Source organism: Schistocerca piceifrons, chromosome 4, assembly GCF_021461385.2.
Source record: "Schistocerca piceifrons isolate TAMUIC-IGC-003096 chromosome 4, iqSchPice1.1, whole genome shotgun sequence".
Taxonomy (NCBI): Eukaryota; Metazoa; Arthropoda; class Insecta; order Orthoptera; family Acrididae; genus Schistocerca; species Schistocerca piceifrons.
Genome location: NC_060141.1, coordinates 242746443 through 242763012, shown reverse-complemented (window position 1 = coordinate 242763012; position 16570 = coordinate 242746443). Strand labels below are relative to the sequence as shown.

Below are 16570 nucleotides of genomic sequence, written 5' to 3'. Positions count from 1 at the left end.
GTTTAAATTTAGCATGGTGTGTGTGTGTGTGTGTGTGTGTGTGTGTGTGTGTGTGTGTGTGTTTTCAACAGTGTTCTGACACATTTTGTGTGCCAAGGAGGATCAGCTCCGTCGTTTGTTAATTAATTTGGTATAAATATCTCCATTGCTGCTGATACTATATCTCTGAATTCAACCCATATGTGGTCTACACTTATATTATTAATTTGGAAGGAGTGGAGATTGCGCCTCAGGGAGGCGTCAAGTGAATTTTTATCTGCTTTTTTGAATAGGTATATTCTTCGTTTATGTTTGGAAGATTTGGGGGTTACAATATTCAGTCTTGCTACAATAACCCAGTGTTCACTAATCCCTGTATTCGTTTTGGTGCTCATTATTAGCTCAGGATTATTTGTTGCCAACAGGTCAAGTGTGTTTTCACAGCCATTTACTATTTGTGTGGGCCCATAAACTAACTGCTTGAAATAATTTTCAGAGAATGTGTTTAGCACAATTTCGAATGATGTTTTATACGTACCTCCAGAATTAAACATTTATTTTCACTAACATATTGAAAGTACATGTTTGAAATCAAACTCAAGTTTTCTTTGAACCTTTCAGCAATTGTATCACCTGAACTGGGAGATCAGTAAAAGGATCCAATTATTATTTTATTCCCATTACCAAGAATGACCGCTAACCATACTAACTCACAGGAACTATGTACTTCGCAACAAGGTAAACTACTTCTAACTGCAACAAACACGCCCCCGTGAATTCCCTATAAGCACTATATTGTAAATTAAACATAATTATCTAAGTTATTAATTAGTAAGTTAATCAGTCATTGTTGCATGTCATTTTGTACAGAAAAATTAAGGTATCAAAAGTATGTAGTCAAAGTGTAGAATCTAAAAATGGTTATTACAAAATCTGTGACGGAAAATGATACTGGCCCAGACAGTAAAGTTTAATTATTGTCAAAGATAATTAGTTTTTGGTGATTTAACATACTTAACAGGAAAGTCAGAATGCTTAACTTTCAAGTGGTGTAGCTCACTATGTAATTATGCTTATTAACTCATAGATTTTTGCATTTGATAAACTATAATTTTAAATTCAGTTAACTGTAACTTTTAATTAAAGGAGCCGTAATGAAAACTAATTACAGAAATGGGATCAGAGCACTTGAAATAAAAATCTGAGTAAAAAGTTTAAGTAGAAATCAGTCAAAATAGGAAGTTGAGGTTTTTAAGTAACTGTTGCATGTTCCTGGACAAATGTATCGAAAGTAAGATCAAAATCAGCGAAAAATTGGTTATTTGTGGGAGAGGAGGGGTAAACAGATGGAAAGAATCCACCTGCTTTGTCACAACATCTAGTGTGATTGTGATTACTAAACATCCAAATGAAATATTACTATACGGCTTTATTTTAACAATGCATCCTTTCAAATAAAGCTAAAAGACCAGAGTGAGTATTATTTTATATTTGATATCACAAGAAGCAATGGAATAATTAAAATTCGGCAGCAATAAAAGACACTTTTAGCACCTCTGAGTGTTAACGATGCACAACAGGAACTCTGAAAAATCGTACGTAGCAACTAATATTTTCGAGATATTACAGTTACTTATGACACTACTTCAAAACACAAGATTTGCTTCTTTGATGGCTTCACAAAATGCTGATTTCTGTGAAAATTATGGATTATGTTGGTCCAAAACAAATGATGTCAATTTCATTTACTTTTGACACAACCTATATGGTATTTTGTCAGCTTGTGTGATAAACCATATATCATAATAAACATTTGAAGAGTGGAAATGGAAAACATTTTAAGCGTCATTTTAGCAACATTAGGAAAAAGACAGATTGCTACTTCCCATGAAGACTGCCCATTGAACTGCAAAGAGGTGCAATAAAAAGACCCTGCCTAGTGGACTTTTCAACTTGCCACATCCCTCACAACTCACTACCGTTACTCAAAATCCAGAGCCTAAATAATCCCAGAACATAGTTGTTAAGCTTTCCACCAAAATCCTCAGTCCCACAGAAGTTTCAGTCCTATCCAAAGGCCTCACCCTTAGCCCTTCACCCTCATTTAACTATGGTGGACATATCAAAGACCTATCCTCCTTTTCCTTATTCCTGTAAAGGAAACACTTGCCACTAATCCCTACAACCAAAGTCAGTCCTGTCTCTCCCAGTTTGTTCCACCATCCAACTGTGATCCTCCTCCCACCCTATATCACTACCCTATGGTCACCTTACAGGAATTCCTTACTTCCAATTTGGCCTCACCATTCTTCTCTAGGTCCCTTCCTAAGTACAACCACCTTTCAGTGGAGGAATGAACAGCCATACACAGTCTCAAAACAGATCCTGACCTAATCATCCTCCCTGCAAACAAGGGCTCCACCATTGTTTTAATGAGTCACAGCAACAATCTGGCTAAATGCATTTGCCACTTGTCTGACATGTCCACCTGCCATAGTGAACCCATCCCAGAAGTTAAACATAACCCGCAATCCATGCTTAAATCCTTAGGCCCTTGCCAGAACCTCTCCCCTGAACCCATTTCCCTACATACACACTTTCTAAAAGTTCCTCAAAATTCACGAACCTAATGATACCCCATTGTAGCTGGTTATTGTGCTACCACTGAAAGTATTTCAACCCTCATTGAGAAACACCTCCAGCCAATTGCCTGAAATGTAGGCTCCCACTTCCTTCACTGTCTCTTCACCATCCACACCCCTTTACCTCCTGGTTCCCTACTGCTCACTGTTGACTCCACTTCCTTAAGCACCAAAATCCCTCTTGCCCTTCGTCTTGTTACAACTGAACACTACAGTTCCCAGTGTCCTTAAGGCTCAAACACATTACCTCATTCACCTATCTACCTTTATCCTAACACAGAACTACTACTACTACTACTACTACTACTTTGAAGTAAATCCTCAGCTCAGTCATGGGCAACCGCATGGCACCATTCTGTGCTAACCTGTTCATAGACCATCTAAAGGAAACCTTACAGGGCATGCCACTTTGTCGGAGGTGCCTTCAGTGCCGGGTGGGACGGCTTGCGTGCTCTGTCAAAGTCAAGAGCTATATGCTGGCGGTAGCATAGCTAATGGTAGGGTCACCCAAGCCAAAGTGGTCTTGACAGAGGAGCCAGACAACACGTGTCCCACAATATAGGACAGGGAGGGTTCTAGAGACGTAGTGAAGCCAACTTCACTAAAGGAGTAAACTTGATACAAATCCTGGTACTCCAACTTGGGGGTTGGGCAGGTGGCTAACAACCCCTTTCTGTAAATAAAAAATGTCCAGAAACTTCAAAGTAAAGAAGCCGGACTGATACATGGACAGTGACACAGCACTGTTAAAGGGAAGGGCTAAGACAAATAAAAAAGGAACCTTGAATGTAAGAGCATTATACGGGAGGAGGAGCAAGGAGCTGAGGTCACTGCTACAACACCTCAGTAAAACCAAGGCGGGACAGGAATCGCTGCCCTACATTAAATGCGATGTAATAGACACGGAGTGCTTGATATGGGAAGCTGGATAATTTTCTCTCGTTGTACAGAGAGCAACAATAAATTTGTTACAGGGTCTGCAGCAAGACAGAAATTTAAATACATAGTGGGTGGATTTACTGTAAAAATCTAGAATCTCACAAATAAGAGTGAAGGCCTGATTCGCAAATGACCAGGATAAAGATAACTTCTCTGAGAACCTCGAGGGAGCCTATGATGGTTGCCCTGTGCATAATGTTAAAATAATACGTGTATACACATCTGACTTCCACTCATGGACTCTTAACGCTCGACTCCTGCTCACCCACTTGCACATTGTTGACTGCACTGCAGTCTTTGCTTTAGTTTATGGTCACTGTGGAGAGCGTATGATCGATACTATGTAAGGCTACAGCTATGTAAGGGTACTGTATCCTTGCATATCCCCACCAAAATAACACTTTAATTTGATAAAATATAATGGTGACATTAGATTTGAATATTCAAGTTTAAAAATATATAGGAAGACAAAAAAGGGAAAAAAATGTAAAATTTAAAATTACAGTAATTATAACCAGTGCTGTAACGTCCCATTGAAATAGCATGGCTAAATGTGACACATTAATAACAGTTGTTTATTAGTGTTTCCTGTTCATGTAATTTGTCTTAATGAATTGAATATTTATCATTGTATTGTCACTGTATTCAATGAATAGAAACCAAATAAATGTGATTCAAAAGTAAACAAAATAATAAACAGACAGCCCTAACTGCTACACAATATTGACATGAAAGTATTCTGTTACTAGCCCACATAAATATACACTCATAGTGGTAGCATAGTTTGAAAATACAATACTGTTAGGTTTTGGCATACAGTTTACAGGGTTAGAAGTACAAGAAATTTGACAGAAAACACATACCTTGGAAAGTAATCCATAAACAAATCATCGCATTGGAAAACACTTTTTTTTATGTTGCACGTCATATTCTTGTTGTAAATAATTTATCTAATTACTCTGCTGTAGGGCCCTACTTATATGGTGAGTCGTAAGTCACACATAAATACACTGGTTCATGGTGTACTGGGCTGTGGTATCGACGCCACTGGGGATACACCACCACAAGAAGAATCATGTACTCTGCTTTTTCACTGTCCTATATGATGTGGTGCAAAACACATGTATTCGTAACTTTCGATGAATTATAGGGCTGTGGCATCGAAGCCGCAGGGGACTGTAGACGCGTTGTCTCTGCAAATTTGTAGAATTGTTGTAACAGCATCATAACAGCGATTCCTGCGCCATGAAACTTGTTGATCAGTTGGCCACTGACATCAGCATCCCATGGTTCCATGCTCCACACAACTCGCCAACCTGACAAGCTAGTGCAGAGCTGGAACAAGCGACAGTCGCATTGCGTGCTAGGTCCTCGGAGGTGCTGGCAGCTCCACTGCTGCGGTATAGACAAGTGACGACGGCGCTGGGCATGCATTGCTTCACGTCAATGGCTCCAAGAGCTCGCCAACATACAAACATTAAAGGGAATTACGGCAGTGGGGAACAAAACACACACTGCGCACGCACATCAAATAGTCTGTAGTAAACACAACACACACGCCACATGTCCCTGTTATTGTTTATGGACGTGTCTCTGACTGAAGCACTTTACAGTGTTTACTTGATGACACAGAATGTTTAAAACTGATTGCACCTGACTGATAGTAGTTACCTACTACTGTTCACTATAACTTACTCGCAGTAGCTACCGATTGTTGTCCAATTACTTTCAAACAGACAAAATTATATATTCACAAAGAGCATCCCTTGTCTTGCAACACTTCTTACAGATGATACAGTTTAATGTTTTCTACATTTTGTAGGCTATGATACTGACCTGACTGCACCATTTCAATTTCAACTGAATTAGGGTGCACAAATTTTCTAATTTTGAATGGTCCTTGCTAGTAGTGATGAAACTTTTTTCTCTCTCCATTTACACTTGATGATTTCATTTGAGTTCTAATGAGCACTAAATCACTGACTTGGTATGTAATGGGCTTCACTACCTTGCCATGTGCCAGCTTCCGTTCTTCTGGTCGTTTCTTCATCATTTCCAGTGCGATTTTAAAGCGCTCCTCTTGTGTAATTTCCTCTTCGTTTGGAAAGTAAATGTATTCATAAAGGGTACTGTCAGGTTTCTTTCCAAACGGAACTGTACATGGCGGCAATCGTATCAAATCATGTGACAAACTATAAATTACTGTTTCAAAGTCTGTCAATTGTTCTACCCATCTTTTATATTTCTTCCCATAATGTGCACGAAATAAATGTCAGAGTTCTTGCATTTGGCGTTCAGTCAGGTTGGATGCGGGCCTGAAAGACAAAATTGCAATGTGCCGAATACCTTTATTGTTAACAAAATCTTCCCACAGGTGTGACCGAAATTGTGGACCATTGTCTGATAAAATGCTCTCTGGCTTGACAGTATTTACGAAGTATTCTTCCCCGAGTTTCTTGATTATGATCTTAATGTTGGCTTCCCTGGGTGGGTAAAGGAATACAAATTTTGAAGAGACATCCATCACAACAAAAATTTGAGTGAAATTTCCTTTTGAGCTGGGTAGTAGTCCATAGAGATCGAGAACTGAAATTTCTTTGTTAACACCTTCTCTTTTTGCCAATGGTGTCACATGTGATTTACTAGGGAATGGTTCACGATCCTTCACTTTAATATTACAAACACATTAATTAATTAATCAATCCCAGTATCTTTGAAAATATGTCGACGTAGCATCTCAGTACTTCCCTAACTTTTTCTCGTTCTGCCTAAGATCAAGGAACAAGCTAGCCTATGTAGTGAACTTTTCCAACCAATCCATTGCCCCATTGCCCATTAAATGTCTGTGTGAAGTGTTCTCAGACATTTCAGAGAAAATGGGCTAGTGCACCATCAAGCATGAATAATGTCTTCAGCCATCGCGGGAATGGTACTCCTACAGGACAGACAAGTCGTGTGATAGAAACCGACAATATCTTCTTGCATCAGTCAACCTGTTTGGAATCGTATAAGGCCCTTGTGGCGTTTGCTGTGTTTTTCAGTGGTTTGGTATTTAAGTAATTGGTAAATGAAAATGATAATCTTATTTCATTACAGTGAGTAATTACAAAATAATTTTTTCTCCCGGCTAAAGATTTGGTCAAGTTGCTAAAGAACTCCAAGTTAACATTGTGTTAAAGTGTTGTCTGTAAGTTGTGTGTGTGTCACTAAATCACAGTTCATACAACAGATTCTATACAACTATTGCTTATGATGGAAACAGTTATCTTCAGCAAAATGATCATTAAAACCACCGAATATCAGCCGCGCACAACACTGACGTACGTTACCTGAAACAATATTTTTCGCAACTTGTGCGTAATTAATTTCGGCTCCATCCATCAGCAAGAAAAGTTTGTTATATGGATCGTGCTATGAGCACTATTTTTTAAAGAACCAATCTGAATCGAATTATTGTCGTTAAAATGAGTTCAGGACCACCAGTGAACATTTATTTTTACACATTTTTATTACCTTCGGCATTTATGTCTGCAGAGTTGCGTAATTTGAATTTGCCACTGAGATAATTGTTAAGATGGTGGCAGACAATTGACAGAGACTTTCTATTGTTAGAGCAAATTTCCTTTTAACAGGTTAAGTATTTGAATTAATGCTTATTAAACTTTACTTTTATATTGTGCACTATTTAGACTAATTTTCATCAAGCAAACCTTTGATACTTTCGTAAGAAACACAGGTAGAAATGCGATACAAATCGCTATCATCAATGGCTGTGCTCCCTGCAGTGCAAAGAAATACTTAACACAGATAATACTTATTGAGAGAGGAATTAAAGTTACAAATAATTATTCACTCATATTTATAATAATAATGAACTCTATTCTCAAGTAATAATTAACAAATAATTACAATTTCTTAACAGACCTCAGTTTCATATGCGTCTCACGTCCGCAACCTACAAAAGCCAACCAAAAAAAGGCAAAAACAAAGGAAGATGAACGCGGATCATGAAAGGAATTTACAATTATCATTGTCTTTGTATGATACACATTGATATGTCCAATTACATCATAAAATATTATATAAATAATTAATATTTATCATCGTTTTATTTTATTTCACTGTTTTTCTATAGGTTGGATAGATAATGGTTATAATTGTTACAAGCATAATTTCCTCTCGTCACACTGTAGCTAAAATTTAGCTTGTGGATGTTACACCCTGTTAGTACCACCAATGATTCCTGCCCATAAATTAATTGAAAACTGGCACTGATGCATTGTTTCTTCACCTATGTCGTGTGGATTTACACCATCGCACATGTGCTGGTTATGAAAATTGACAATCCTATCTCACATGAAACCGGCCTCATCTGTTAACATTTTCTTTGATGTGAAAAGTGGATTTTCTCCCTATCTTTGCAACAGCGATTTGCAGATCTGCATTCTGGCAGGCTGATCTTGTGGCTGAAGGGCTTGGACATGCTATACGTTGTATACCAATTGTTCATGCAAGACTTCACAGACTAGAGGATGACTAACTCCAGTAGGTGTTGAACTTCTTCCACTCATTGCAATACTCCTCTCTCCACAGCAGAAGTAAGAGTGGTACAAGGTCTGCCCCAATCCGCCATTATTGGAGCCCGAGTCTGTTAGTCACAGGTAAAGACAGCTAAGTACCATATATTTCAACAGATATATGCTGGTTCAAGCATTTAAAAAAAAGCACTCAAATTGGGGTCGTCTTACGTGACAAATATAAAACATAGACTGCAATTTATATAAATTCAAATCATTATAAAAGAAATCATTCATCAATGCATGTAAAATGCTGCAAAATCCTCACAATCATCATCTAACGAAAGCAGCTCCTCAGGTACAGCCTCACTTTCATTGTTGACAAGTTCGTTATACAGGTCCCGTTCTACACCATGTGAATCGATTTCCAATTCATCATCAGTATCTGATAACAAACTGTCCTCAGTGCCATCCATAGAACTGGAAATTCCACACTTATTGAAGGATTTAATCACTATTTCCATTTTCACTTTTTAACATGATTTGATGATGAAATCACTCAAAACATCAAGTGATGCAGTCTGCACAGCTCCATCTTTTGTACGTGACTTTTTGCCACTCATCATCCACTTGTCCCATTGTTCACACATACGGTTTTGAATGGTTTATTCAGAGATATGTTTAAAGGTTGTAGCATCAAAATCAAACCATCCGGTATAATAACAATCTTAGTATTGCTTCGTGCTATGTGATTTTTAGTATTATCAGTTATGTGATTGCAAAATATGCCTCCATACTAACAAACTTGGTTGATTTTGTAGAGCACCTGGTCGCCTCTGCCACACATTTTACATCCATAATTTTACACCATTCTTGCCCATCCAGCCATCCCTTTTTGTGAAAATATATAAAAATGTCTGGTGGAAATTTTATTTTAGGAATGGTTTCCTCTTGAAAATACCTTTGTTCCATGTGCCATGCATGTTAATACTACAGTAAATCTGGTCTTTTCATTATCTGTACCTCTGATTTAAACAGTTTTATGTCTTTTGTTTCCACAGAGCTGTTGTTTATCATATCAAAGTTCATTGGTGTTTCATCCAAATTTTCCAATATAAGATAGTGGAAGTTCTATTTTTACCTCATACGAATAACAAACTTACAAAAATTCATAACTTTATGGTTGAGGTGTTTTGATAATTTCTGTGCAATTTTTGTTTTCTTCCGTGTTAGTAGTTGTTAGAGGTGCATCTTTTTTAGATTGAAGTCAGCTGATAGGTATACCTGTGTAAAGGAAGTCCCTCTAACTAAGGCTCACCTTCAGAGGATGTCATGTTTCCAAGTAGAGAAGGAATTAGCATATTTCATCAAAATATAAGAGGTATTAGAGATAAAGTTAGTGAACTGCTTTTAGATGTTGACTATGAAATTATTGGTATGTTGGAGCACCACTTAAATAATCTGGCAGTTCAGAGGTTTCCTTTACCAGGATACAGATTAGCTGGCTGTTTTCCAGGAGTTCCTTGCGGGGTGGGGGAGTGGCTATGTACATAAAAAAACAATATTCCATTTGAGTCCATAGATGTATCACGGCACTGCACTGAACAGATATTTGAATGTTGTGCAGGGGCAGTTGAATTTAGTGAAACTAAACTTCTAATTGTTGTTGTTTGTAGGTCCCCTAACTTTGACTTCAGAGCATTTCTGCTCAAGCTAGAGAAGTAGGAAGTACCAAAAATTAGTTATGTATGGTGACTTCAATAAAACTTTTTTATATGATGGAGCAAGAAAAAGGGTGTTGGTAGATCTCCTAAATTCATATGATCTGATGCAGACTGTGTTTTTTCCAACTAGGTTGCAGGGGAACAGTAGCACAGCCATAGACAATATTTTTATTCATTCTTCATTACGCGATGAATGGCCTTTCAGACCATGATGCACAAATTTTAACTCTAAAAGGCTTTTGTACTCAAACAAATGTCACATGTAATTACAAACTATGTAGGAAAGTTAATCCAACAGCAATAGAGAGTTTATTAAACCTCATCAAGGAACAAGAGTGGCAGGATGTTTATAGTGCCAATAACATAGATGATAAATATAATGGTTTCCTTAACACATTTCTCATGCTCTTTGAGAGTTGCTTTCCATTTGAACGTTCTAATCGGGGTACTAGCGGTAATAGGCAGCCTGGGTTGCTGACTAGTGGGATAAGGATATTATGTAGAACAAAGTGGGAATTATATCAAAATGTTAGAAGTAGTCGCAATCAAGCTACATAGCCCATTACAAGCAGTATTTTAAGGTGCTTAAAAATGTTATTAGGAAGGCAAGGAGTATGTGGTATGCAAATAGAATAGCTAATTCACAGGATAAAATTAAAACCATATGGTCAGTTGTGAAGTAAGTGTCTGGTCATCAGCACAATGTCGACTATATAAAGTCAGTTCATAGTAAATATATTTCTGTTACTGATAAATCAGATATATGTACAGTTTTTAACAATCACTTTCTGAGCATTGCTTATGAATTAATTAAGAATTTAGTTTCTACAGGGCATCACATAACTTTCTTGGAAAATGCCTGTCCAAGATTTATGTCTGAAAAACACCTCTGTGATACAAACAAGAGGGAGATTGAGTCAATAATTAAATCACTGAAGACTAAGGACTCTCATGGCTACGATGGAGTTCCTAGCAGAATATTAAAGTACTGTGCTGCACATATTAGCTCTGTATTTAGCCATATTTGTAATTTTTCCTTTAAGAATGGTCAGTTTCCTGAAAGATTAAAGTACTCAGTAGTAAAGCCGCTTTATAAAAGGGAGAAATGGATAATGTAGACAATTTTAGGCCTGTTTCTGTGCCATCAGTATTTGCTAAGTTATTGAAAAGGCTGTGTATGTAAGGATAATTGATCATTTTGTATCACATGATTTGCTATCAAATGTACAGTTTGGCTTTAGAAGTCTTTTAACAACCGAAAATGCTATATTCTCTTTTCTCTGTGAGGTACTGAATGGGTTAAACAAAAGGTTTCGAATGCTAGGCATCTTTTTTGATTTAACTAAGGTGTTTAATTGTGTTGATCACAAAATATTGCTCCAGAAGTTGGACCATTATGGAATACGGGGAGTAGCTCATAATTGATTCACCTCTTACTTTAGCAACAGACAGCAAAAGGTCATTATTCACAATGTTGATAATGGCTGTGATGTGGGGTCTGAGTGGGGTATGGTCAAGTGGGGGGTGCCCCAGGGATCAATGTTGGGGCCACTCCTGTTCTTTATTTATATAAATGATATGCCCTCTAGTATTACGAGTAACTCTAAAATATTTGTTCTAGTTTAGTAGTAAAGGATGTTGTGTGCAACATTGGCTCGGTTTCAAATAGTGCAGTTCATGACTTGTAGAAAATAAACTAATGCTAAATCACAGTAAGACTCAGTTTTTACAGTTTTTAACACACAATTCAACAGAATCTGACATTTTAATTTCCCGGAATGTGCATATGATTCATGAAACTGAACAGTAAGACTTAATGCTTGCATTTTTACTATTCGAACGGTATCTGAAGTGAGTGATCATTTGGCATGAAAATTATGTCATATGGTATTATACTTTGGGGTAACTCTTCCCATTCTAAAAGTATATTTTTGGCTCAGAAATGGGTGGTTCGGGCAATAAGTGGTGTAAGTTCACGAACCTCTTGTCGACCCCTGTTCACGAGTCGGGGTATTTTGACATTGGCCTCTCAATATATATATATTCCTTACTGTCATTTCTTGTTGTCAGTATTAACTTATTCCCAAGAATAAACAGCTTTCACTCAGTTAATACTCAGCAGAAATCAAACTTGCATTTGGATCAGACTTCCTTAACTCTTGTGCAGGAAGATGTGCAGTATACTGCTGCATCCATTTTCAGTAAGCTGCCACTCAAATTCAAAAATCTTAGCAGTAATCCACGTGCTTTCAAATTGAAACTGAATAGTTTCCTCATGGGTCACTCCTTCTATTGTGTCGAGGAGTTCCTTGAAGAGTTAAGCTTATTGCACTGTTGATTGCGTTTACTTAAACTTATGGACTGACATTTTTTGGGTTCATAAACATTTATTTTTAACTTTTATTACTTTTATGTTGTAATTTCATGTACTGACAGACTGATGACCTCAGCTGTTAAGTCCCATAGTGCTCAGAGCCATATACTGACACGTTCCATGACCTTGGAGATTTGCTCCTCAATTTGGTCCTACGGAACTTGATGTGTAAGTAAATAAAACAACTACATTTTTTTAATTATTTGTGAGACAGTTGCACAAACCTACTGGTGATTTAAATTATCTGCTGTGCTCTGGATTGCCTCATGCCCACTTCAATGCATAAGCCGTAATCATATTTCTTCTAACAACATAACGGTTATGTCACTGTTCTTGTACCCATTCTGCAACACTACTTTCTAAATCTAGGCAGAAAGTTATTCGTCTCCTCGTAGAACACTTTTTAATATTTTTTAAATAGCATCTTCACTCTTTCGCCAGTCTCTTACCATCATCTCTGTTATATCAAAAGCCCTTTTTGCAGCACAGTTGTTCGATTCTTTAGCCTGTTTTATGACTTCCTTTTGTTGGTTCAGTCATTCGGCCCACACTTTACAAATTTTACGCTGATTACACTTGCAGTACAAACAGTTTGAACATACAACATTACCTGCAGCAATACTTGTTAGCTGTACATACGAGTTCGTTATTTGGCATGTGCTTCTACAGACAGAACTGTAACGATGCTGAAGGAGGCTTTTGCTTTATGCCGTGTGCAGGTGTATCGGTTGCTTACTAGTAGAGAGGGATATGCCCAGAAAACTGAATAGCCAATATAACACTTTTATAAGTACTCAAGGTCGCCTATTATTATCACCCAGATGATCAATGTTCTAAACTAAATTTACAGGCCATTGATAATGTGGGCATCATCTTATAGGAAGAGCATACGGTAAAACTATACATCTTCGACATTTGTACCTCACCTTATATAAAGGTCATCTTATCTGCTGAAATATACAGTAATTGTGTACGTAGTGCCTTGCATTCTGGACATTTTTTCAGCATTCAAAACATGTGCTCAACAGTTGCTTTCAGTTGCCAGACCATAAAATATCGTCTTGTTTACCATTTTCTGTGTGAAATTATAGGCTTCCATTATGCTCATTAATGCAAAGCTAACAGTGCAATGTAAAAGCATTTCAAAAACTTCTCAAACACAAACTTGCCCATTAGAAATAATGTATGTGCTGCACTTACTCAGAAAAGTGAATATGGTAACAGTATTATCAGATATTTAGTGCCGTATCCATGGACAGTATCAGAGGAGTGAGTCTTCATTTGTTTACTGCCTTCTGTAGGGTGTTCATAACAGCAAAGACTGTAGAGGATATGTTTCACAGTATCAAAGATGAAAAACTCCTCATAGCTCTTAAGGTATGCATTTAAAAGCCCATGTTTATTGGATATTTTTGTCTTGTTTTAATCCATATTCCACTCCTCAAAATAAGGAATACTTTGCCTCAACACTGTGTACTGTTCTGCATAATAACGGCAGTAGCCAATTTTAAAAAATTGGTGACTAGAGGTGTTCTTCCTTCATTTATTAAATTTGAAGCTTGGTTGGCAGCATTGTGATTAGTAGGAGAACGCCATTCTTCGTATCCGTCGTTACCATACAGGTCTCACACTCAACATCTTTCACAAGTTGATTATATACATCAGTCATAGTCTTCCTGTAGGTATTTTCCCATTGACTTGTCTGTCAATTATTATGGCTCACGAGACCTTAGTGTCCCAGTAGGTGTTCAATAACCTGTGTTTAGTCCCTCTGTAGCAATGTCTACAAACTTCTCATCACCTCTTCCAAGGATGTTGTCATTTGTGATCTTAGAGTGTAGGCAAAGTGCTTTGTGACTACACTAAAAAATACAATAAAAGAATTACATTTCTAGGCACTTCAGTCTGGAACCGCATGACCGCTACGGTCGCAGGTTCGAATCCTGCCTCAGGCATGGATGTGTGTGTTGTCCTTAGGTTAGTTAGGTTTAAGTTGTTCTAAGTTCTAGGGGACTGATGACCTCAGATGTTAAGTCCCATAGTGCTCAGAGCCACTACATTTGTGATCTTACTGCTTCATTTGACTTTTTAGGATACTCTTGTAATATCACGTGTGAAAAGAATGATATGTTCACAAGTTCAGGTCTGTCAGCCATGCCAAAGCACGCTCTAAGTTAATGGGCTGAAAAAATTCACACTTATTCCAAAACTATTACTTTAATACTAAAGACTGTTTTATTTAAGGGACCTGTTGCTTGTGCTAGTCTACTTCCCCCTACTGCACCACCACCTCTTTTCATACTTTATAGTGAATTGAATGAGTCTGCTTAATACAGTTGATCTTACTGTAAATGTATTGTAAATCTGACTTATCCTTCTTTGTCACACACCACCATTATTATTATTATTATTATTATTATTATTATTATTATTGTTATTATTTTAATTGACTTCGTTATATTCACCTCCCATAGCTTGATTCCTGATACTTAACATGCATGTCTTACAGATCATAACAGAAAGTCCTTGTCAAATATAAATGATCTAAGGAGTAATGTTAGCAACTGACCTAATACTTGAGGTGCTGAGTTGTTAAGAGGCACATAAACAAGTCTGAGACCTTGTATCTATTATGGATATGGAACACTGCTACTTTGACCAAAAAAAGATTTTCAGAAATGGCTGCAATTAATCGATGGTAAGATGGGAGGGGGGAGAAAGCAGAGGAAGCCTTGTTTATGTGCATGTCTGCAACTCGTCACCTTAGCTGCTCATATTCAGCGAGTTGTTATCGTTACTGTGTCAGTAATGTCGTAAAGGTCTTCACTTTCATTTAAAACATATAGGTTGACATATCTATTCTTTTACAGTGTATTACTTGTGTTATCTTTAAGTTGTTCCTGTTTTTTCCTCTCACTCTGTTAATGGAATACTGATAATTTGTATTGTTGTTGAACTTTTTTTCAAGTCTGTGCATATTTTTGAAATGTTTGTCCACGAGTAATGTCACTCTAATTTTTTGAAGACTCCATTTGCAATTGCAGTCGGAGTAATGACTAAAAATACTCTCCCTCTGTTGTACAAAATAGAATTTTGAAAACCAGTATTCAAACCATAATGAGTTGTGTGTACTTAAGATCCTATTTAAAAAAAACTGAAGGTATGAAATGTTCTGCATGCATGGTTTCTAGCAGTATAAATATCAGAGAAAGTTGGGAGTGCTGTCTGGTCAATCCCTTTGTTAAATAAGTTACCCCCTGCCAGTGATATTCCCTGTTAGCAAAACTGCATGTACATCACTGATAACAATATATCATGCTTTCTCTTTCAGCAAACAAAAAGGTTAAATCAAGTCTGCATTATTTATGGAGTTTAACTCTGTGAAGCATGAGACACTGAGAAGCCAACTATGTCTTTGAAATATTGAGAATGTTGCTGTAACACACTATCTGAACTTACTCATTAAAACAGGCAGGAGGCGGCTCTTTTCAGTGTTTAATAAGAGAAGGAGAAGAGTGAAAGTATGCTAACACAATAAAATTGCACAAATCTGTTGTAAATAATTATCACATGTATTGCATAGTAAATGCGTTATGCTTTACAGACATGTATCTCCTTCTCAGAAAGCAGACAAGACATACATCTTAATTAAAATTGTAGCACTGCCACTGACAAAATGGTGAATTATCATTTTTACTTTTGTACGTCAGATGTTACAAAGTGTCATTAATGAAACCTCTGTATATATCAGTAAAGGACATTTTCTTAGCACTACTTAAAATTTTAATTGCTCTATATGTGTGCCATAAACCACGCAAAGAAAATTTGTTGCTTTTGTAGAAGCAAATTCAGTTGTTTTTTACATGCTGGTATATACACAAGATTTGTGTAAATGTATGCATACAGCGGGATAGAAATCAACAGATTATAAAATATTTAGAAATATTTTACTGAGAAAATAGCCATCCTTGATGCAAACATGTATTTGTAATTCATGAATATGTGTACTCAATTTCTAGAAGTGAAAGATAAATAAAAAAGTCACCTCTGAAGTTCTGTCTTACTTAATATTTCTTGAAGTGTGAAACTTAATTCCAAAATTTGTACAGTAATGCAAAATGTGTGTGGAAAATGTTTTGTATGTTGCACATACGTAAATCACAATCACGCTCCAACTTTTTGAATTATGTGCAGATGCTTTGCAACAGTAAATATACTTCTAACCTCAAGGCATTGATAATATTTTGCATGCTAATGTTTTTTTTTACAGTTTATTTTGAGGATACACTAGAAAATCATCACAAGACAGTGGAAAGTAAAGACAAGCACTATATATTGGTACCCCTCTCTGCATATTGCAGTGAAGGAGCAATAGAATTTGTGGTGTCAGCATTA

General features: G+C 36.9%; 1 protein-coding gene across 3 annotated transcripts in view; it reads left to right on the top strand.

The window, feature by feature from the left end:
- The window catches only part of LOC124794657, a 105528-nt gene extending 89337 nt beyond the window's left edge, over window positions 1–16191 (top strand). For 2 of the 3 annotated variants that reach the window (XM_047258184.1, XM_047258183.1), the window contains one exon: window positions 601–717. In XM_047258184.1, coding sequence (XP_047114140.1) covers window positions 601–672 — 72 coding nt within the window. In that variant the 3' untranslated portion in view covers window positions 673–717. Of the gene's footprint in view, window positions 1–600; window positions 718–15506 lie in introns of those variants that run through there. The other variant, XM_047258185.1, reaches the window with a different exon arrangement.
- Window positions 16192–16570: the final 379 nt, after the last annotated feature.